We start from the raw sequence: 21,240 nt of genomic DNA, 5'->3' as shown, positions 1-21,240 counted from the left end.
TCGCGCTCCCAGAACATGCATGTTCAGTTGTCTATACCCCCGCCGATAACGGCTAGCGTCCTGTTGCCGGCTATAAACTTGACGTCCTCCTCTGTTTCGTCTACACAGACCCTCACCCCAAGACTTAGTGGGAGGAATATCGCGCCTTTGATACGGAGGGAACGGGCACTGCAGGCGGAGATACAGGAACTGCTTGACGCTCAGTCCGTCGGTCTCCTACGTGGCAGGGCACCAAAACCGCAAAATGGCAGCGGCGGCAGGACCTCAAAATCCCCGTCGAAGCCAGCGGCTACCCCGCGAACCCTCCACACAGCCCGCCTAGGCATCCTACGCGCCCTACACAGCCTCCTAGAGCTCTCGCAGATGAAACACTCCATCCTCCTCACCATACACACGACCCTCCAAGCGACCCTCGCGCAACTCACACACTGGCAGCGCAAACTCGCGGACTTAGACTCTAAAATCCACGCTCTCTCCCCGCCTCCCTCCGTCTCCGCTCCCGACGCAACTTCACCACACCGTAACCACTCCACCTCCCCTTCCAACGGCCACTCCCTATTGCCCAACGACATCCCCACCCTCGACCGCGAAATCTCCACCCTCGAAGCTAGGCTACACACCCTACGCACGCACCGGGCGTTCCTCTCCCGCGCTCTCCTCGAGCAGAGAAGTCGTCAAGAGGCGCAGGCGAGTAGTTGGGTCGGAGCGAAGCGTGAGGTTGAAGCTGAAGTCTCCGCGTGGCTGAGGCGGCCGACGGAGGCACTGGGGCTTGATGGCGAGGTGGCGGGGGAGGGGGGGGAGATGGATGCATTTCTTTCCTTACCCCCGGGACGACGGACGTTAGGTGGTGCGATTGATGCTATCCGCTCTGTGATGGTGGAGGTGAGAGGACAGATGGAGTCCGTTGAACGCGAGGGGGATGCGGTGGAGAGGGGGGCGGGAGTGTGGGAGGGGGTTTTGGAGAGGGTGTTGATGTTTGAGAAGGAGTTGAGGGGGTGGGTGAAGGGAGGCGGTGGGGGGGCGGAGTGGGTACTGGAAAAGATGGGGAGGGTGGGGGGGGGATAGAGGGGTTTGCGGAGGTGGTGGAACGGGAGGGGTGGACGTTGCTTGTTTGTGCTGTTGGGGCGGAGCTGGAGGCTTGGAGGGAGGGGGAGGGGGTGTTGAGGGGGGTGGTGGGGGGGTCGTCGCCTGAGGCGGGGTCGAATGATTCACCTCCCCAAGGTCTGGGAAGGGGGAATTCGGATGTGAAGGGGAAGGGGAAGAGAGTCGATAATTTTAACTCTAGTATGGGCAGCGAAGGCACAGACATCTGGGGAAGCGCGCTCGACACCCCCACCCCCAACCCCCCACCCGACGACGAACAAACCAGCACCTCTCACTCCGACACCCACTCCCCCGACGCTCTATCAACATCCCAGCGCCATCCCCGGTCTCTCAGCCCAACACCAACCCCCAGCCCCACCTACCCCCGACCCCGCAGCTTCAGCCCCGACGCAAACCCAGACCTGGATTTCAACATCGAACTCGAAGGTCTGAAACTATCAGGCGGGACACCGACGACGAGGAGTCCTGCGTTTGGTGGTGGTGGGAGTGGGAGTGGGAGTGGGTTTGTGGCGCCGATGAAGAGGGAGAGGGGGTATACGGATGGGGCGGGGGAGGGGGAGGAGGATGAGGATGAAGGGCCGGGGGATGATTTATTGGTTTCTCCGAGGGACACGTAGGGGGTTATAGCGTGGTGTTTTGTGGGTTACTTTCAATTGTAGCAATAGATTCAGTCTGAGGGGAAGGGGCAATTCTATGCATTCTCATAGCTTCATGTATGAACAGTTCTCCAGCCCATAATCATCTCCCAAATCCCAGTCCTCCCAGTGCGCCTCCTCCTCCTCCTCCTCCCAGTAGATTATACATCACGTGATACATCACACCCAATCGTCGCCAACCCCAAAAAGGCAACCGCGACAACCCCGACAACCATAGAAAAAGTATCGGGTATGCTCGGGCGAAAAGCACGGGCCTCGGTTCCTGGATTTCGGGGGAAAGTGTAGGTTGTGTTCTGCACGTTTGTGGGTGGTGCGTGGAAGTTTTCTGTGTTCTTTTTTTGCGGTGCATACTGTGATGGGCTACTGCTGTACTATATGTCTTGGAAGGCTATGCAGAGAGTCAAGATGCGAATTGTGGCTGCACGCATGGATGGATGGATGGACAGGTAAGTGAACAGGACTGCAGAAGCGACGAGAAAGGATATGCAGACAGACGCATGCTTGCATTTGGAATTCGCCAGAACGCCAGTTCACCTGCGTAAAAGACGGAGTGAAGTTCGTCCCTCCCATGTCTTCCTCTCGATCGATCGTTCACTTCGATACGGTATGTACAATCCCCAACACAGCTACCAAGCCAGCGGTAGGTCTCCTTCTCTCCTTCCCCCTCTCGCAAATCCAACATCACTCCTTTATTCATTCTCGTCTCCCTTTGGTATACCCCATCACCTCCTCCACTCATCCCTCCACCCCACCATCTCCTCAATCGCACATCATCTCACATGCTTGAACCACCCGCTCGCCGCCGCGATGGTGACGGACTTGTCCATGACCCATTCGCCGACGTCGAGGTAGGTGTCGATCCATTTCTTGACGTCTTTGTTGTCGGTGATCTTTTCTGTGTTGAAACTGGGGCTGGGGCCCAGATGGGCGTTGTTAGTCTGGTGGCCTGACTGGTGGTACTGGGGAGTGGTGTCGAGAGAGAGAGAAGGGGGGAAGCGAGTTGTGTTGTGGAAGGTGGTGTTACGGGAGGATGGGAAAGCTCACGTCAAACCCGTGGACCTCTTCATTCCCGCGAGGATAGTTGAGACTACTCCAAGTTAGCATCTGCTCCCAACAGCGTACCCGCCGAAGCGGTGGCAGAGGAGGGGAGAGACATACTGAGCACAGCATCAAAAGCATAGTGAGTTAACCTCCCGAACTTCCCCCACAGACCAAAAGTTAGCAGGTTGAGGAACTGACGGGTTGATTAGGACAACAGCAACAGTCAGTGCAGTGCAGGTCTCGTGTGACGGGGGATGGGGGTGGTGTTGGACTCACGACCATGGCTGCGCTGGGGTTTGTGAGGATGCGAAATAAAAAGGTATGTGAACTCGAATCCACTGATGGGGGATATTGAGGCTGATGGGGTTGTGTGGGGTGTAGATGCTTGTTTAGGTGGTGGGTGTTGATGGCTCGGTGCTTGTTGCTATGGGCGACAAATGTGTCAAGTGGGTGACGAGGGGAATGTGATTAAGCGATGGGTGGGTTGGCGCGCCGGAGTCGGTTTTGGTTTGGTTGTTGTGGGCGACCGGAGAATGTCACGTGCACCAAATGACATATCACGTGGAAAATCAAACTCGACAACTTGAGCAAACACGACAAACTCAAAACAAACAAAAACTCGACAAACAGAACAAACACAAAACGGCGCTTAAGGCAACATCCGCCCACCGTACACCAACACTGTACGACTACGGAAGACGTCAGTGGATAAAACGGCCGCACGGCCCGACCCAACGTCCGATTTAGCGGCCAATCAGCTTGACACGTTCGGGCGTTTATGGTGATTTTCGTGTTGGATTTCTGGTCGCCTTCTGGGTTTCTGGGAGCAACGTCAACCTCAACGTCAACCTCAACTTCAACCTCATCATCTTCACTTGTGAGTATTTGCTTCTTCTTTTCCTCTTCTTTATTCCTATATCTTCTTTGTTCCTATATCTTCTTTATTCCTATATCTACCCCTCGATCCAACCTCCCCCCCAAACCCCCCCCCAAATCCCCCCCCTCCAATCTCCAATGCACATCCATTCGGCGCCTTGGCTTGATACATGACAGCACAATTGGGGGGTTGGGGGGGTTGGGGGGGTCGGGGGGGTTGGGGGGGTTGGGCAACCTAGCTTATCGGCGAATCTCAACGCTTCACTCTGCCCCACCACAAACGAGCAGAATCGGAGAGTACAGCGACCACCAAAAACCACACTCATCCATTTAACTCTTGCTCAAGGCTGATATATCTTCTTTTTTGTCCAGCAGTCAATCAAGGTCAAATACATCTCCAACCGCCCGACCTCTCTCTCCTCTCCAACCAAAACCCTCATCAGCTCGAAGACACTCCTCCCACTACCTACCAATCCCTCAAATCCTTCACAATGGCCACGGCTTTGGAGCATCTCTCCAACCACACCAAGATCGCCTGGCTGAGCGGCCTCGACACCGACTTCAAGCCCACCAAGAACTACCGCCGCACCTCCATCATCTGCACCATCGGCCCCAAGACCAACTCCGTCGATGCCATCAACAAGCTCCGCAAGGCCGGCCTCAATGTCGTCCGCATGAACTTCTCCCATGGCTCATACGAGTACCACCAGTCCGTCATCGACAACGCCCGCGAGGCTGAGAAGGTCCAGCCGGGCCGTCCGATTGCCATTGCTCTCGACACCAAGGGACCGGAGATCCGAACAGGAAACACAGTCGGTGATGAGGATCTGCCCATCTCCGCAGGTGATGAGATCAACATCACCACCGACGACAAATATGGCGCTGCCTGTGATGTTAAGAACATGTAAGCTGGCCTCCTTTTTTTACTCCAAACACTCCCAGTACTCCCCACTAACACACCCAGGTACGTCGACTACAAGAACATCACCAAGGTGATCGCGCCCGGCCGTATCATCTACGTCGATGACGGCGTCCTCGCCTTCGACGTCCTCGAGATCATCGACGACAAGACGATCCGCGCGCGCGCCCGCAACAACGGCAAGATCTCCTCCAAGAAGGGCGTCAACCTGCCCAACACCGACGTCGACCTCCCCGCCCTCTCCGAGAAGGACAAGGCCGACCTCCGCTTCGGCGTCAAGAACAATGTCGACATGGTCTTCGCCTCCTTCATCCGCCGCGGCGAGGACATCAGCGCCATCCGCGAGGTCCTCGGCGACGACGGGAAGCACATCCAGATCATCGCCAAGATCGAGAACCGCCAGGGCCTCAACAACTTCGCCGAGATCCTCAAGGAGACCGACGGCGTCATGGTCGCCCGTGGTGACCTCGGAATCGAGATCCCCGCCGCCGAGGTCTTTGCCGCACAGAAGAAGATGATCGCCATGTGCAACCTGGCCGGCAAGCCCGTCATCTGCGCAACCCAGATGCTCGAGTCCATGATCTACAACCCCCGCCCAACCCGCGCCGAGATCTCCGACGTCGGCAACGCCGTCACCGACGGCGCCGACTGCGTCATGCTCTCCGGCGAGACGGCAAAGGGCTCCTACCCCGTCGCCGCCGTCACGGAGATGCACGAGACGTGCCTCAAGGCCGAGAACACAATCGCCTACATCGCCCACTTCGAGGAGATGTGCAACCTCGCCGTGCGCCCGACCGCCATCGTCGAGTCCGTCGCCATGGCCGCCGTCCGCACCTCCCTCGACATCAACGCCGGCGCCATCCTCGTCCTCTCCACCTCGGGTGACTCCGCGAGGTATCTGTCCAAGTACCGCCCCGTCTGCCCCATCTTCATGGTCACCCGCAACGCGTCAGCCAGCCGCTTCGGACATCTGTACCGTGGTGTTTACCCCTTCCTCTTTAACGAGGAGAAGCCCGATTTCTCAAAGGTCAACTGGCAGGAGGACGTCGATCGCCGCATCAAGTGGGGTATCGCCGAGGCCTTCAAGCTCGGCGTCCTCACCGAGGGCGAGAGCGTCGTCGTCGTTCAGGGATGGAAGGGCGGTATGGGTCACACTAACACGTAAGCTCCCTCATTTCATATTTTTCCCTCCCCTTACCTGCAATTAACCCCCGCCAAAACCCGGATCTGTCTCTAAAACTGCGTCCCGTCACAATAGCATCAGAGCTCTCACCGTCGACGATGAAGTCGTCAAGCTTGCTAAGCTCCCCAAGCGCGTGCGCAGGGTGTCGGAGGCGCAGCCGCTTGGGGGGCAGGGAGGTCCGCCCGCTAGCGGTGCCAGGGTGTCCGTTGCGTCGTCGCCGAAACAGAGGAGGACGTAGAGCTGTCCATGGTCCTTGGGTCACACATCATGTCAATCAGTTGGCCGATTGGATACGATTTGAGCGACTCCGGACGGATTTTTGACGTTTTTTTTTGGACCACGTACCGACAGAGACACCGACAAAAGCACACATTTTTTAGAATTTTACCTTTATTTTATTGTTTATTTTTATTTTGGAAACAGTCACTAATTACCTTTCGAATACAGCCTCCGCGTCATCCAGGCGAGTGAGAGCCTCGGTCTTGCAACGGTCTAGATTACGCCGCGCGCGCGTTTGATGAGTTTTTTTAAAAAAAAAAAGTGAGAAAATGATATGAGATCGGATGGGATATAAAATGAATGACCTCGACGTGGGTACGCCGCGGATGGATGGCGGGGGCTGCTAGGGTCGCCCGAGGGTTTATGGATGATGGGATAGATAGATGATGGACGCAGGCAGGGTAGATTAGATTGGGTGAGCGGGTGCATAGGGTAGCGTGGTGGATAATAGACTTCTTCTTTACTGCAACTTCATCCTCACAATACCATGTCTGACTGTTCGGAGTGGGAGGGGGAGGTGAGAAACCTTCTACGCAACGCCAATATCAGCATCGCAATCCACACCGCCCCGAACCAGATCTACCACACCCTCCCTCACTCCCCCACAAATCCGCCTCCATTCCCCCGCCGCGGAAAAGTGCGTAGCAAGCAGCTCTTCGAAAAGCTTGTACCGTCTTAGCGTGTAATCGCGGCAACGTCGGCGTCGTAACGAGGTATGGTATGCAGAATAGTCACCGCTTGTCAGGGATGGAAGCCCAACGGTCTGAATCCTTTGACACTAAGTAAGACCAGCTTTTGGATAGCGCCATTGACTAGAGACGACGTGGGATGGATTATGGGGTGGGATCGGGGTATAAATATGCTGCTGGGGACGTCGATGGGGGTGGAGAAGGAATATTGGGTTGTTCGATTTGGTAATTTGGAGTTGTTATAAATTTTTGAGACCCGACGAGGAGTCATTCACGATGAGAACAATAATATCCACCTTGCTAGTCGCCGCACTGGGGACAGTCGTCTCTAGTACCAACACCTGCGTAATAAATATTTCCCTCAAATCAAGAGCTTCAAACTAACACCATCGCAGTGCACCCTCCTCCACCAGTCTCTGGGTGAGAAAATCACTTTCCCCAACTCCACGCCCTAACACCACAACCTCCTACTGGTCCCTTTCCGAATCCTCCCTCGCCCCAGCTTGCATCCTTCTCCCCACCACACATCTCCACCGCTCTCCCCTCATCTCCACCGTTCTCCCCCTCATCTCCTCAGTGCCGTCATGTAATTTCGCCATCAAAGGGCGGGGTCACAATCCCGCTGCGGGATTCGCTAATATCGAAGGGGGATGACGATCGACATGACGGCCTTGTCGGGTTTTGACGTTGATGAAGACCACTCCGTGGCTAGGGTAGGAGCAGGAGCGACGTGGTTGAGTGCTTATCAGTTTCTTAACCCGCTGAATGTTTCTGTGGCTGGTGGGCGGAACGGGGCTGTTGGTGTAGGCGGCTTGTTGCTGGGGGGGGGGGATCGCGCATTTCTCCCCCAGGGTGGGGTGGGCGTGTGATAACGTCGTAAATTTCGAGGTTCGCCATCCTATACTTCTCAAGCAAGTCCGGGCTTTAATAACCATCAAACCCCCAGGTCGTCCTAGCAAACGGCACCCTCCAAAACGCCAACCACACCTCCCACCCCTCCCTCTTCCGCACCCTCAAAGGCGGCTCAAAGGTGGCACCAACAACTTCGGCCTCGTAACGCGCCCCCAGGGCGGCATCGCTTCCTTACGATCTTCAACGATATTTTGCAGCGCCGCGCGGTGTTAGCGGCGTTCACTGATATAACTTCCTCGCCCGAGTTTGATGTCTACACTTCGCTCGTGACTTCTTTGGTGTATACTTCGAGCACGAGGGGGTGGAGGGTTATTAATATAGTAGCCTACACCGCGCCCGTCGCGCAGCGGGGGTTTTTTAGGGAGTTGTTGGGTATTCCTAGTACCACTAACAACACATCCCTAGCCATAACATCATTAGCGGAGCTCGCTGATAGCCGGAGACTGCGCCCTCGTGAGAGACTCCGGGTTCAAATTTCTGCTTTGAGGACTCCAGACTGACGAGTGGACAGAAACCAAATCATGGCCATCGCAATATTCAAGCCCTCCCTCCCCCGACCAGACAATATATGTCCACGTCGCGATGGTTGGGGTTACCTCTGGCAAGTCCCAGAACGGCATTACAAAATATCGCAGATGTAAATACCAGTAGACAGAACAGCAGAGACCTAGAACAACAGATTCCTTCCCCGCGTTTTCAATAGTCTATCGTGCCTTCCTTATAGAAAAGGTTGACACTTCATCGTTCCTTCCTTATGAAGAAGGGTGGCTGCTGCGGTCTCCCCAAGAAACGGGGAATATCCCCATTATTATAACTTAGCTGTCGCTCTCTATTCAGTCGTTTCTGCTTATTCCTGTTATCACTTCCCTGTTTCCATACTTTTGATATTCATTCGCAATGCATTCATTACTACCCTCTGTTTATCTTCTCCTCACAGCAGCTGCTGTTGCCACATGCCGACAATGGGAGGACTGCAATGCCCGCATGGACGGCCACTTACCATACTATACTCCTCTTACATTTTCCGGCCGAGTCCGCCGATACTATGTGGCCGCCGAAGTTGAACCCTGGAATTACCTCCGACAGGTATGGCGCTGGATGTACTTCCCCACAGCTCCAGTTCTGAAAAACGTTTTTGATATATAGGGTGGGATAACTGGCTCGGTGACCAATGAATGAGTCCTTCCGTGCCCAGACATACGGATATATCGCCTCAGATACGAGCATCGGGACTAAGTACGACAAGGGGCAATATAAGGGATACACAGATGCCTCGTTCAGGGAGCGGACCAAGCAACAGGAATGGCTTGGTCTTCAGGGACCTATCCTCTGAGGTAGGTGTTCTCAAGTGGGAGGTGTTGTGTTGCCTCGGTGGACGTGGAGATGTGCTGACACGCTGAAGATCATGTTTGTAAACAAGATGGACCATTTCTTCTCGAGCATGCATTCGATGGGGTTGTACTACACTAAGGAGTCGGAGGGCAGCGTTTATTATAATGGGACTGAAAGTGTCACTATTGGGAATGCAGTCCCCCTGGGGAATGCTTCGTTCACAAATGGTAGCTCGACCACCATTTCCAATAATTTCAGATGATAGAAGGTGAAGTATTGAGACTCATCGGGCTTGTCCCATCAGGCTCAGCTCCCAACCCCGGCCACGACAGCCGTATCTTCTCCTATCACCCCTACGTCAGCATGTATCAATACCAAGATGCTGGATCCTACGGCCCGGGTGATCATCTACAACCCGGGGCGGATGGAGGCCGTGATGAAAGGGAACCGCGAATTCCTGCTCATCTACTCGGATAACCAGGAGTCGAATCCTTCCTGGCTCTGCACAACGTCCAGAAGTACCTTGCTGGCATGGCATCCAAGGTTGCCAATTTGTCGTTGAATATCCGCAGGTGACCCAGGGGATTGGAATCATATTTGGTAGCCACAGTTCATCAACACGCCCAAGACAAATGTTACTACCACCATGGCGCCGAATTTCTTTCTGGTAACCCCTGCCCCCCTTTTGCACTCCAACAAGCCAAACTAACACCCCCCCAGATCAGCGGCTACACCTACGCTAACAACCCCCCCGTCCCCATGTGCGTCAACGACCCGGTCATCTGGTACCTCTACGACATGGGATTCGACACGCACGTCTTCCACATGCACGGCGAGAACACGGTCGACGCCGTGACCGGGGCCACGTCCGCCACGGTGGTGCTCAACCCGGGCCAGATGACGTTTGTGCTGATGACGGCGTCGAATCCGGGGTGGTGGCAGCTCCTCTGCCATTTTACGACGCATCTGAGTAAGTGGATGGAGGCGAATTATATTGTGTATGGGGGTCCGTATGGGGGGCCGTATGGGGGGTGTTCTTTGAGGCCGTTGGAGAGGGTAGTTGGTTGGTTGGGCGTTAAAAGTGTGGCTTAGGTCGTTAACTTGTTGTTTGAGGATTGGTAGGTGAGCTGATGTATTGGAGTTATGGTGTTTGGAATCCGCTGTCCGTTAACATGCCTAATACTAATGTTTTCATAGGAGCGCAAGACTCCAACCAAACCGCTTTGTCTCATATATATTCAACCCCATTCATCTCAGGTATGTAACCCCTATACTACCGCAGCTTAACCCCCCCAGGAACCTGTTTCTGGAATACCCCCTTCGGACCATACTTCCTACTCACCCCCCTCATAAACCTTAGATTCTCCTCCCCATACGACTCTAGCGGATTCTGATACGCTGCTGCGTAATTGAGGTACTGGAATTTCAGCAATAACCCCTTTGCCTCACATGACTCTAGTAGTGACATAACATGGCGCGTAGCTTCTTGAACTGCCCTCGTTGAAGCGGTATCTGCCCAGGAGGAGAACTGTGAGAGTGGACTGTTAGCATGCGTCTATACGGGATTGGTGGTTTGTAGACTTACTGAATCCTTTATCTCCCGGCCCAAGACCAAGAACGTCCCTCTTGTTGCTCCTGGACGAGGGAACCATGGCAGCGGCGGGGGGTTCGAGAAGCCATGTTATCCCCCCCGTGAGGTTGAAGGAGGTGAAGTACTCATTCGCTACTCACGCAACACTAGTACACGATCTATCCACCCCCGGCCTTCCCGCCTTCCTTCCCACCTTCCTCCCCACCCCCCTCCCAAACACCGCCCTAGCCCTCAACTCCGCCACCGCCCGATCCAGCTCCAATTCAACACTACAATGATTCCTCACCCTCCCCAGCAGCGGCCACGTGGCCCTCTCCCCTGCCTCACACGCCCTCACCATAAACCCCGGCGACGGATTCTTCAGTATCGCCACAAAATCCTGATACTCCACCCTCGGCAGGATGGTGATATCGCCCGAGTACTTCTGAGACAGCATGTTGCGCGCCTTATTGCAGATATTCGGCAGCACGCCCAGCTGAGCCAGGACGTGGAGGCGGTGGAGGGCCTCTGACTTGGCGAGGAGAGTGAGCGGGGCGAGGAGAGGGGCGAAGAGAGGGGCGAGGTGGGAGTTGAGCTTGAAGGCGGAGGGGTGGGAGAGGCTGGGGGCGGAGGAGGAGAGGAAGGGGACGATGTGGGGGTTGACCTGCGAGACGATGAAGTGGTTTACGTTGAACATCTCCGCGAGGCTGGTCATGGGGAGGTCATTGTCGACGCTGCCGTCGATCCAGCGGAGTGGGGTTGGGTTCCAGGGGTAGTGCGCGCCGGTGACGGGGTTCTTGGCGAGGATGTGCGCGGAGGAGAAGACGAAGGGGGCGGAGCAGGAGGCGGCGACGGCGGACCAGATGAGGACGTTAGGGCTGGTGATGTAGTTGAGGAGGCGGGGGAGCTCGTAGATGGAGGACGGCGAGACGCAGATGTTGAGGATGCGGCGCGTGCGGTTGTAGGCTTCTTGGAAGGTCATGTCGCCGAGGAGCTCTTGCATCACCTGGGTCAGGTGCTTGATGTCTATCCAAGCTCCGTCGGTGAGGAGTCGCGCGATATGTTCCAAGGCGCCTTCTTCGCGATCTTGCTCTTCGAATACGGCGAGGTTCCCATGAGGAAATCCGCGCAGTACTTCGGGAATCTCTTCGTCGGTGCGTGTGCACAGCACCGAGCAGACGATTGAGCCTGCTGACGCCCCAGAGATGATGCGCGGAAGCAGCTTCTCCTCAAACAGCGCTTTGAGAACGCCAATATGGTACATCCCGAGTGTCGCCCCGCCACTGAGAAGCAGCGCACTCCTCCCAAACGCCTGCCGCGCGAGCACAACCTGCTCCATTAGGTCTTTCGTATCCAGCCCCGCCGGCAACGCCTTGTCCTCCGTCCTAGCCAGCTTCTGTATCGTCTCGATCGTCGCATCAATATAGCTCTCGATCAGATCCTTCGTTCCCACATGCGAATGCTGGTATAACTCCACATTTCCCATCCCCCCCAACCCGCGCGACAGCGACGTCCGCACAAGATACAACATGCGCCTCACATCCCCACCCGCCCGTGCCTCATTCAATAAATCCAACCGCGCCTGGATCAGCGGGGCGTCAAACTCCGAAGACTCGTTATCCGTCTTCCACGCCTCATTGCCTTCGAGTATATCCAGCTCCCGCGCCGCAGCCCTCCATTCCTCGACCCGTGTGGCGTCGCGCAGTCGCTGAGTTACGAGGTGGATATTTTCGACTCTGTGTTGGGCGGCCAGCCGCTGGTTGGAGGTGAGGCCATCGCACAGGTGGAGGACGGTCGAGGTGAGGTAGGTTTTGGAGGTTTTGGCGAGCTGGGCGAGCTGGGCGAGACTCCGCCGGGAGCGAGAGGTGTTGGCGGTCTGGGGTGCGGCAGCGACGGAGTCAACCCAGGTTGCTGCCGAAGCGTGGGGTGTAGGAGTGTCGAGGAGAGGGAACATAATGCCCCATGGGCGAGAGTTCGGCTGTGGTCGTGTCTATGTCTGAAAGAGTGTCGGTATATTCGTCGTCGGCCTATAAATTCATCTTCGTGGCTTGTGCCTTGGGTTTCCCGTCTTGCCTAGGGACAAGAGCTGCCAACATAAGAAGAGAACTAGCACTCTAGATGAAATAAGAAGGATATGGTGGTAAATACACGACGATGTATGTAGTTACCATGACCTACTGAGAGAGTAGAGGCTTCCTCGGCGTGCTGCCATCATCTTACAGTCATCATCGTTGGCGTTCCCGTTGGTGCTATACTTGGCTTTACCGATAATCCGTACAGAGATCACGTGAGATCACGTGACTATTACAACACATCCCAACGTTTCTTCTTTCACATGGCACACGCGCCTTCCGTGAGACCTCAAGTGTCTCAACACACTCTAGTCCCACCAAAGGCTGACTGACGTACCTGCTCGAACTTGGTGATGGAGGACATATATTTTATGGCCATTCCTCCTATAACATTTCGACTCGATAAATCTCAGCCGGAAACCTCATGGCGACGACGAAATCACGATACTAACCGCTTGATCCTGAGACCTTGAAAAGAAGGACTCTCGCAAGATCCTACAACCCACTGCACCAGCAGTCATGATAAACGACACCCGCCTCGAATACATCTTCATCCGCACCTGCATCGTCTTTCTGCACTATCTCACGCCAGTCAGCATCATCTATACGGTATTCCTCATCGCCAGTTATATCTTTGGAATTCCCCGCCCTCACATCCCACTTGCGATAAACGTTATCGCCGTCGCCGAGTCGCTATTCTACCTCGTCGTCTTCCTCCCATACAGCGCATATCTCCAGCGTGCGGCCGTTCACCCGCCCATCCCCTCTCGGACAGAACGAAAGGCGCTGTTCGAAAAGTGTTACAAGTTCATCCCAGATCCAGACACCTACCTTGATCGGTGGTTCCTGGGTGCCCCGCAAGAGGAGATAAAGCACGAAAATGTGAAAGAGTTTATACAATGGGCGTTCTTCAACCGCGGTGGGGAAGCTGGAGATGATGAGGAGGAGTTGGACGAGTATGTGGCTGCATACGAGACCTTGGTGGGGAGGAAGTTCGAGCCAGGGAGGGGCAAGGCCGAGAGTCTTCGCCTGACACTCGATCCAATAGACATGCTACATCGTAGTTTGGCTTGGTATATGGTATGTATAAGGCGCTTTGCCACTGTTTCCATGATCACGAAGCTAATTTGTCCCAGTGCGTGGGCTTTGTCGACTTGCTCACCTACATCAACCTCCTCCGCGCCGGGTTCCATTTCCACCGCACCTGCCTCTCCCGCTTCTTCACAGTGTTCCCCTTCCGCCCACAGGCCGTCCTCACTACCAAGCGGTCACCCGCGAAATACACAACCTACTGGCACCGTCCCCACACGTCGACCACGCACCTCCCAGTTCTCTTCATCCACGGTATCGGCATCGGACTCTACCCCTACGTCCCCTTCCTCTCCGACATAAACTCAGCTAAAGACCTTCCCTCCGGAGATGGTTCGGGCGGCCAAATCGGCCTAATTGCCCTCGAAATACACCCCGTCTCCTTCCGTCTGACGCACGCCCCCCTTTTGCCTGCCGTGCTATGCGCTGAGATCGCCTCAATCCTCAACCAGCACGGCTACTCCCGGGTTGTGCTTGCCACGCATAGCTACGGCTCTGTGATTGCGACCCATCTCCTCGCGCACGCCGAAACGGCGCCAATGATCGCGGATATCGTGCTCATCGACCCGGTGACCATCTTGCTGCACCTGCCTGACGTAGCATATAACTTCACACGGCGTCAGCCGCAGTCGGCGAGCCAGCACCAGCTGTGGTACTTTGCGAGCATGGATATGGGGGTTGCGCATAGTTTGGCGCGGCACTTCTTCTGGTCGGAGAATGTGCTGTGGAAGGAGGCTGTAGAGGGCCGCGATGTTACGGTCAGTTTGGCAGGGAGAGACTTGATTGTTAACACCGAGTCTGTGGGCCGATATTTGGCAGAGGGAACGGAAGATGTAGATAATGAGAGAGCTGTGGAGATAATGCCCGATGTGAGCGAGGAGGGGGGCTTGCTGGTACAGGAAGGGTGGAAACATAGGCCTTGGCGAGGGAAGGGAATTGATATCCTCTGGTTCGACAATTTAGACCACGCGCAAGTATTTGATACGCCTGCGACGAGACGACCTGTCTTGGAGGCTATTCGAGCATACTCCGCGAATGGCGATAATGCTCTCGGAACAGCCACAGCTGTGGACGAGGGTGAGTAGACTTTGATTAGACGTCTGCGTGGACATCACTAGTTAGACGTATGTAAGGGTAGACTGTTAAGCAAGAATGCAATGCTCGAAATATGATATAGTTCGTGGTATGAGTTTATGATGCAAGCTCGATTAATAATACACATAGACCTGTGACCCCTTTCTTTCGATGCTATCACGTCTCCGCCCCCGAACTTTCTTGTTTGGCTTACTTTGAGCTCCATTTGCGCGAGCGACGTCAATATCCGATGGAGTTCCATCATCGTCAGTTAGCGCTTCTTTATCACTTGGATCTACATCGTATTCACTAGACTCATTCGTATTATCATCGAAGGGAGTCCCCTGAATCTGAAGATAATCTTTTCGTAGTGTGAGTTTAGAGTTTTTGTGAACACGACCAATGAAGGCCACCTTCACATTGTGCTCTACCGTAATCGTCGGAACCGACCTTGTGCTCAAGGTCGGGGTAATCGTCGGTGGTCGGCGAAAGCGAAGTGCATCCGGAAAGCAAAATGTCATAGCCAAGTCAGAGATTTACACCCAAATATACTCTCAACTATGCACCTGCGATAATTTTGCTCTGTATAATGGACCAAGCCCTTGAATTCCTCCGCAAGAACCCTTCCGAAAAGCAATCACCGCCGCTCGAATTTATAACGTTAATACTTAGACGCTTAATTCCTACATTCGACGAGCGAAGTTGAAAGCCGCCGAAGCCCCATATTTCTAAACGCGGAGGACAAAATAAGATACTCTCGGAGGTACAAATTAAGGCGATATACAAATATGTCGAAGATCCGTATCATGCAGGTTACGGGGCATCAAGAGCAATGGTTTTTGCAGCAATTGGCCAATTGCGGGCGGCAGAAATACCACCGAAACCAGCGCCTTCATGGCGCTGGTTTCAGGGCTTTATAAAAAGCCATTCTAACCTTTTTCAAGTCGTTAAAACGAAAGCGATTGCTCAAATTCGAGTTACAACTCATGATATTTCGGCGGTAGAGGACTGGTTTTCAGTATATTTGTCATGGTGTATCCAACATGATATCCAGCCGCAAAACGTCTATAACTTTGACGAAACTGGCTTTCGAGTTGGAGTAGCACCAGGGGAGGAGGTAATACTTCCTATATATATTACAGAGGTATGTACAATTAGTTATCGTCATTGAAATATAATTGAACTGACCCTACTAAGATGTATGTTCCAATGGCCGAAAATCGCAGGTCTATTACTATAATCGAGTCAATCTGTGCAATTGGACAAGTGATTCCACCAGTGATTATTATACAAGGACGACAACATATGGAGTCCTGGTATCATGAAAAGCTAAGCGGCGACGAGCTTATATTGCTCTCTGATTCTGGATATACAAATGGCGAGCTGGCAATGCTTTATTTAGAGCATTTCATTAAACATTCTGATGCTGGGCCTAATAAACCATTGAAAGTCCTTCTTATGGATAGCCATATCAGTCATACAATACCCGAGTTCATCATACGAGCAACAGCGATGAATATTCATCCATATCCGCTCCCGTCACATCTTACACATATTATGCAGCCGCTTGATGTTGGTGTTTTTCAGCCTTACAAACACTGGCATAAGAAGGCAATTCAATATGCAATGAGAAATCTTGATATTGATTACAATATTGCTTCATTTTTTTGAGACTTAGGCAAAATCCGCCCGGAAACATTCAAGAAAGGCACAATTATAGGAGCATTTCGTGAAGCTGGAATTTGGCCAATAAACCCTAAAGAAGCCTTGAAAAAAATGAAGGTATATACACTGTCTGAAAAGGCTCTAGACCTACCACAAATTCCACAGACTCCGACAAAATTTGTACATTCAGAGCTCAAATTACAGCATTGGCAGGCAAAGATACCATACCTTTTGTCAAGTCCATCGGCACAAGAATGGGATTCTTGGGCGTGCGGTACTGAAAATGTCCTTGCTCAAGGAGAGTTAGCTGTTCTACAGTATGATTTACTATCTACAAAGGTTGTGAACCAGCAAAAGGCAAAGGTCAAAAGCTGCAATGTTGTTCAAGCAACGTGTGGTCCATTAACAGCTAAGATGCTTGGAAAAAAATAGCTGACAAGGCTAAAAAGGAGAAGGAAACTCAAGAGCGGAAGTCAAAATTCAGAGCATGAATATGTCATACTGACATTCGTTGCACTCAGTTTGCTATCAAAACTCAAGAGCAAAATTAGAAATCTCCTCCTCAAACCTACAAGTCTGTAAGGATGCCTCCGTACCTAGATACTCGAAGAACCTGTCTCAGAACTGTTATGGTCACTACAAGCATGGAATCTGACTCGGTGGGGTTTCGAACCAGTAGAGGAGCATATAGCGAGTTACACTATAGTGGGGGACGGTAAGTGTATAGGGTTCAGGGCTGATGCAGACCTGTTGCGGTGGAAGGTTCAGGGCTAGGGTTGGGATAACCGAGTCGGGCCCGTTTCGGGTACTTAAGGAAACAGACTCAACGGGGTTCCCCCTTCATCTTTTTTGTATCCTTCGTAGTAGACCTATAGGATAGCATCCGTTCAGCCTCTGACTCGCACTCTCATATGCTATTACTGTGAGCTGGGTGCCCTGTGTCCTTACAAAGTCACTATACATATTTTGGCTTGTCACACCAACAACAAGAGCAATACTACTCAACAATTGATACAACCCTCTATGATTCATTACACGTCATTGCTCCTTAGTTACTGGGCTGATATGACCACATAGCATATCTCTACAACCCTCTATGATTCATTACATGACATCACTCCTTAGTTACTGGGCTAATACTACACATGACATATCTCTATCAACTAGAGGCCTAGGAACATGAACGATAGCTCCAAAAGCTTCTACAACCGTCTATGATTCATTACACGTCATCGCTCCTTAGTTACCCACAAGATTGGTTAAGTTATGACATAATTTGTCTATAGGGGTACTCTGACCTTGGACCTCCTTTCACTTTCTATAGGCTAGGAACTGTAAGGATGCCAAAGCCCTCAGTGATGGAAAGCATCGGAGTCGGGCAGGTTACGGTCACGTGGGGAGCATTAGGGTAGGTTATCCGAGTCGGACCCGTTTCGGGTACTTAAGGAAATTGACTCAACGGGGGTTCCTCTCTTCATCTTTTTTGTATCCTTTGTAGTAGACCTATAGGATAGCATCCGTTTAGCCTCCGACTCGCACTCTCATATGCTATTACTGTGAGCTGGGTGCCCTGTGTCCTTACAGGAACCTAGGAGATGGTTCTATGGGATTCTCTTACGTTGACTACAGTTACCAAGCCTGGTTAGTCATGGAAAGTCTTGAAAAATGAGAGAACTACACTCCTTTACATAAATAGGTTGGAAAATGAGAGAACTACACTCCTTTACATAAATAGGATTGCCCTTTCCTTAAGAAAGGGCAAGCAGACAATACAGTAAATCGACTATCACATACTTCCACGTCTTTTCCAAGCTTCCAAGCATTGATCTTGTTACTCCTTGTTTCTGAAAAGTCAGTGAGGTGCTAACCTCTGACTTATCCCTGAGTTCTCATACTCAACATTTGTTACAACTTGTCTAAACCACTCCACTACATCATACACCTGATTGCTGCGTTGTGGAATAGTCTAAGCTACGACCCTTTAGCTCTTTTTCCTAAGACAGTGTGTTGTCTTAAGTAAAATCATCCCTTCCTTGGGTGGCTAGATTCTCACATCTAGTGTACCCACTATTACATTTATCCTGTGTGATAAAATGAGTAAAAAAAAAAAAAAAAAAAACAACAGAAATGGGGATTTAATTAAAGAAAAATTCAAATACCAATATATCCTGGTCGTCTTGCTCGTCGTTAACAACCTTGTAGCAGGAGGTTGATTCTTCACTTTTGGACACTTTACCAACTGGCCTTTTCTCCTGTCGTCCATCTCCCTTGTCATAATCTTCCCCATCAGAGTTGTCCTCAGAGTCTTCGTCAGAGTCATCTTCATCTGAGTCTTCCTCGGGTTCTTCCCCAGAGTCCTCCTCTGAATTCTCTCCATTGGCTTCCTCAGAGCCATCACCAGTAGATTCCCCTGTGCCTTCCTCAGACTCGTCACTATCGGATTCCTGAAATATGGGATACGAAGAACAAGGCGCAACCTACATTGGTCTACTCACTTGGGCTGGATAGAGCGGGTCCTTGTAAATAGAACGCCGATGTGGACATTGCTCGGGCGGCAGGTAAGGTGAGATTCATTCCTTCGATGGGATGTGATCCGAGGTGGGCCTAGCCAATCAAAGCTGGACGCTTGCAAACATGCATTGGTAAATTGCAAGGCGGTCCGGAGAGGCACACACAATAGCCCTTCCCGGCAGCACGGGATGAGGGATTCGGCAGCTATGCAGACGCTGCAGGAGCTGCCCCTGGAACGGCTGGTGCCGAGCTGTCATGTTGGACGAACAGGGTACCGACGGCAAACAAACCAAACAAACAAATCTAGATCCTTGGGTAGATCCCGCGCTTTCCGTCTGTGGAACACTACTCCCTGGAACAGGACTCTGACGGCTCATAGTTGGCTCGTCTCTGACGGGGCGGGACGGTGGTCCCTGATGATCTCTTTGGTGTCCCTACCCCTCGTTAGGTATACCGGGAACGTACTCGCACATAGGGAGAGTGTGAATGAGGCTGTGCCGTCCAATAATGGCTACACGAATGCGACTGTGGAGGTTCTTGGCGCACTGATGGACTGCACTGCTACATATGAAATGGAGTATGTGGAGATAATGTGATAATGATATACGGCGACAGCCCTACTCTGGTTCTATTTTGAGGCGTCCCAATTTACCTACTGTGAGTCCCCTGAGCCCGTGCCCCATGCCAGGGTCCGCGGAATCCCCATCCGTGCTATGCACAACCCCACCTCTCAACAAAGCTTGCCACACACTTCACGTATCGATCTATATCATCCTTAGTATGCACAATTGTGAGGGCCACAAACCCCCTCCGGGTAACGTATATGTGATTCTTGATCATGTGGAAGTAGAACAAGTCTCTCAGATCCACCAACTCGTCGTTTGCGCCGAAATGAAGGGCGTTGATGGAGCCAACGCCCGAGATCCATATCCGACCCCTTGGCACCGTGGCAACATCACGCATGTCCGCTTCCGTCGCCGCGCAAACGAGCCCCTTACCAACAAGGATCGACAGCACAGCCTGGCGGAGATAATCTCCTACCTCGTTTAGTTGGGTCAGAACAGCCTCCGTCAATACCTTGGTCCCCGCAATTCCTGCATGCATTGTGATATTGTTGTTGAACGTGCCGCTGTGCATTGACGACATTGGCTTCTGCGTTCCATCGGCCGTCGTCGCCACGCCACCGCTCTTCGGGTTGAAGAGCTCCATAATCTCGCGGCGACCGCCAAAGATCCCGAAGCTCATTCCGCCACCAAGGTACTTGCCCATGGTCATGAGGTCGGGTCTGATGCCATATTTCCCGGCCAGCCCCCCTGCATGGTGTAGGCGGCTTGTCATCACCTCGTCAAAAATAAGCAGTGCCTTTAGCTCGGTTGCCCGGGCGCGTAGGTGCTCCAGGAATTTAATTGACGCAGGCAGGCATCCGCCTGCCCCTTGCATGGGCTCGACCAAGATCGCTGCTAGGGAGTCTGCTGGGACCCGGGATAACTCCTCATCGACAGACTCGATGGAGTTATAATCTGCCACCACGTACTCTCCTGCGAAGATAAGGATCCTGTTCCTCCCGGTCCAGACCCGGGCCGTTGTCGTTGCGATGATGTTTGCCTCCGTACCCGAGTTTGTGAACCTGACCATCTCGAGGCCGGCACCCGCCTGGAACCTCTTCTTGATCCTCGCCGCTAGCTCCCCCTCGAGCGCACTTGTTGCGCCAAAATTGACGCCATTCAGCAGGCCCCCCTCGAGAGCCTCGAGGATATCCGGGTGTGAGTGGCCGTAGATGCCGGCGGTGTATTCACCAACCATGTCGAGGTAGACATCTCCATCGGTGGAGCGGATGGAGCAACCACTGGAAATCGTGATTGCCACAGGGAATGGCGGAGAGAAGAGGGTACTGCGAGTATTCCCGGCCGGTAAATGATCTGAGGCTCTGTTGAATACCCTCCGTGAAGCAGGGTTCGCCGCTACGAAGCTGGCTACAGCATCTTGCAGAGCAGCGTGGACATCGGAATCTGCACTCGCCATGCTTGCTCACAATAAATGATGAGTCTATTATCAACAAACGGCCAACCTGAGACTGGTACACAAACAGTCCGACGGATGTCCGAGGCAAGACACAAACAATCCGAGCCAAGCAATCTGCAAGGCAAGGCAGACTACAAACAATCCGAGCCAAGCAATCTGCAAGGCAAGGCAGACAATCCGAGCCAAGCAATCTGCAAGGCAAGGCAGACTACAAACAATGCCGGTGACAATAATGATGAATTTTGC

The 21,240-nt window shown here is 52.9% G+C and overlaps 11 protein-coding genes across 11 annotated transcripts in view; 6 read left to right on the top strand and 5 right to left on the bottom strand.

The window, feature by feature from the left end:
• The window catches only part of VC83_03308 (uncharacterized protein), a gene marked incomplete at its 3' end in the record, with an annotated part of 2,148 nt that extends 427 nt beyond the window's left edge, over positions 1-1,721 (top strand). Inside the window, exons 2-3 of the mRNA XM_024466956.1 lie at positions 1-1,012; positions 1,066-1,721. The exon at positions 1-1,012 is cut by the window's left edge and continues 196 nt beyond it. Of these exons, the coding sequence (XP_024325796.1) occupies positions 1-1,012; positions 1,066-1,721 (1,668 nt within the window). The remainder of the gene's footprint in view (positions 1,013-1,065) is intronic.
• A 250-nt stretch (positions 1,722-1,971) lies between these two features.
• VC83_03307 (uncharacterized protein) lies at positions 1,972-2,499 on the bottom strand (the record flags this gene model as incomplete). Its single annotated transcript, XM_024466955.1, has 1 exon — positions 1,972-2,499. The coding sequence occupies one exon, from the start codon at positions 2,497-2,499 to the stop codon at positions 2,161-2,163; it is 339 nt and encodes a 112-aa protein (XP_024325916.1). The 3' UTR covers positions 1,972-2,160.
• Positions 2,500-2,530: 31 nt separating this feature from the next.
• VC83_03306 (uncharacterized protein) lies at positions 2,531-3,083 on the bottom strand (the record flags this gene model as incomplete). The annotated part of the gene is made up of 4 exons (XM_024466954.1): positions 2,531-2,666; positions 2,805-2,847; positions 2,919-2,994; positions 3,078-3,083. The coding sequence occupies 4 exons, from the start codon at positions 3,081-3,083 to the stop codon at positions 2,531-2,533; spliced, it is 261 nt and encodes an 86-aa protein (XP_024325917.1).
• Positions 3,084-3,914: 831 nt separating this feature from the next.
• PYK1 (Pyruvate kinase) lies at positions 3,915-6,522 on the top strand. Its single transcript, XM_024466953.1, has 3 exons — positions 3,915-4,581; positions 4,642-5,757; positions 6,227-6,522. The coding sequence occupies exons 1-3, from the start codon at positions 4,169-4,171 to the stop codon at positions 6,273-6,275; spliced, it is 1,578 nt and encodes a 525-aa protein (XP_024325794.1). The 5' UTR covers positions 3,915-4,168; the 3' UTR covers positions 6,276-6,522.
• Positions 6,523-8,927: 2,405 nt separating this feature from the next.
• VC83_03304 (uncharacterized protein) lies at positions 8,928-9,468 on the top strand (the record flags this gene model as incomplete). Its single annotated transcript, XM_024466952.1, has 3 exons — positions 8,928-8,993; positions 9,062-9,218; positions 9,296-9,468. The coding sequence occupies 3 exons, from the start codon at positions 8,928-8,930 to the stop codon at positions 9,466-9,468; spliced, it is 396 nt and encodes a 131-aa protein (XP_024325918.1).
• A 169-nt stretch (positions 9,469-9,637) lies between these two features.
• Positions 9,638-10,385, top strand: VC83_03303 (uncharacterized protein; the record flags this gene model as incomplete). The annotated part of the gene is made up of 4 exons (XM_024466951.1): positions 9,638-9,658; positions 9,712-9,961; positions 10,189-10,248; positions 10,288-10,385. 4 exons carry the CDS (start codon positions 9,638-9,640, stop codon positions 10,383-10,385), a joined length of 429 nt encoding a protein of 142 aa, XP_024325919.1.
• VC83_03302 (uncharacterized protein) lies at positions 9,893-12,786 on the bottom strand. Its single transcript, XM_024466950.1, has 2 exons — positions 10,577-12,786; positions 9,893-10,519 (listed from the first exon to the last, which is right to left on the bottom strand). Exon 1 carries the CDS (start codon positions 12,513-12,515, stop codon positions 10,719-10,721), a length of 1,797 nt encoding a protein of 598 aa, XP_024325920.1. The 5' UTR covers positions 12,516-12,786; the 3' UTR covers positions 9,893-10,519; positions 10,577-10,718.
• A 134-nt stretch (positions 12,787-12,920) lies between these two features.
• On the top strand, positions 12,921-14,883 carry VC83_03301 (uncharacterized protein). The gene is made up of 2 exons (XM_024466949.1): positions 12,921-13,713; positions 13,770-14,883. The coding sequence occupies exons 1-2, from the start codon at positions 13,153-13,155 to the stop codon at positions 14,805-14,807; spliced, it is 1,599 nt and encodes a 532-aa protein (XP_024325921.1). The 5' UTR covers positions 12,921-13,152; the 3' UTR covers positions 14,808-14,883.
• A 3,713-nt stretch (positions 14,884-18,596) lies between these two features.
• On the bottom strand, positions 18,597-19,005 carry VC83_03300 (uncharacterized protein; the record flags this gene model as incomplete). Its single annotated transcript, XM_024466948.1, has 2 exons — positions 18,597-18,871; positions 18,957-19,005. The coding sequence occupies 2 exons, from the start codon at positions 19,003-19,005 to the stop codon at positions 18,597-18,599; spliced, it is 324 nt and encodes a 107-aa protein (XP_024325922.1).
• Positions 19,006-19,160: 155 nt separating this feature from the next.
• VC83_03299 (uncharacterized protein) lies at positions 19,161-19,568 on the top strand (the record flags this gene model as incomplete). The annotated part of the gene is made up of 2 exons (XM_024466947.1): positions 19,161-19,243; positions 19,352-19,568. The coding sequence occupies 2 exons, from the start codon at positions 19,161-19,163 to the stop codon at positions 19,566-19,568; spliced, it is 300 nt and encodes a 99-aa protein (XP_024325853.1).
• On the bottom strand, positions 19,523-21,213 carry VC83_03298 (uncharacterized protein). The gene has a single exon (XM_024466946.1). The coding sequence runs from the start codon at positions 20,992-20,994 to the stop codon at positions 19,684-19,686; it is 1,311 nt and encodes a 436-aa protein (XP_024325854.1). The 5' UTR covers positions 20,995-21,213; the 3' UTR covers positions 19,523-19,683.
• Between the last annotated feature and the right edge of the window lie 27 nt (positions 21,214-21,240).

This window comes from Pseudogymnoascus destructans, assembly GCF_001641265.1.
Source record: "Pseudogymnoascus destructans isolate 20631-21 unplaced genomic scaffold scaffold_6, whole genome shotgun sequence".
Taxonomy (NCBI): Eukaryota; Fungi; Ascomycota; class Leotiomycetes; order Thelebolales; family Thelebolaceae; genus Pseudogymnoascus; species Pseudogymnoascus destructans.
Note: the sequence above shows the minus strand (reverse complement) of the source record. Positions and strands in the feature narration are given on the sequence as shown.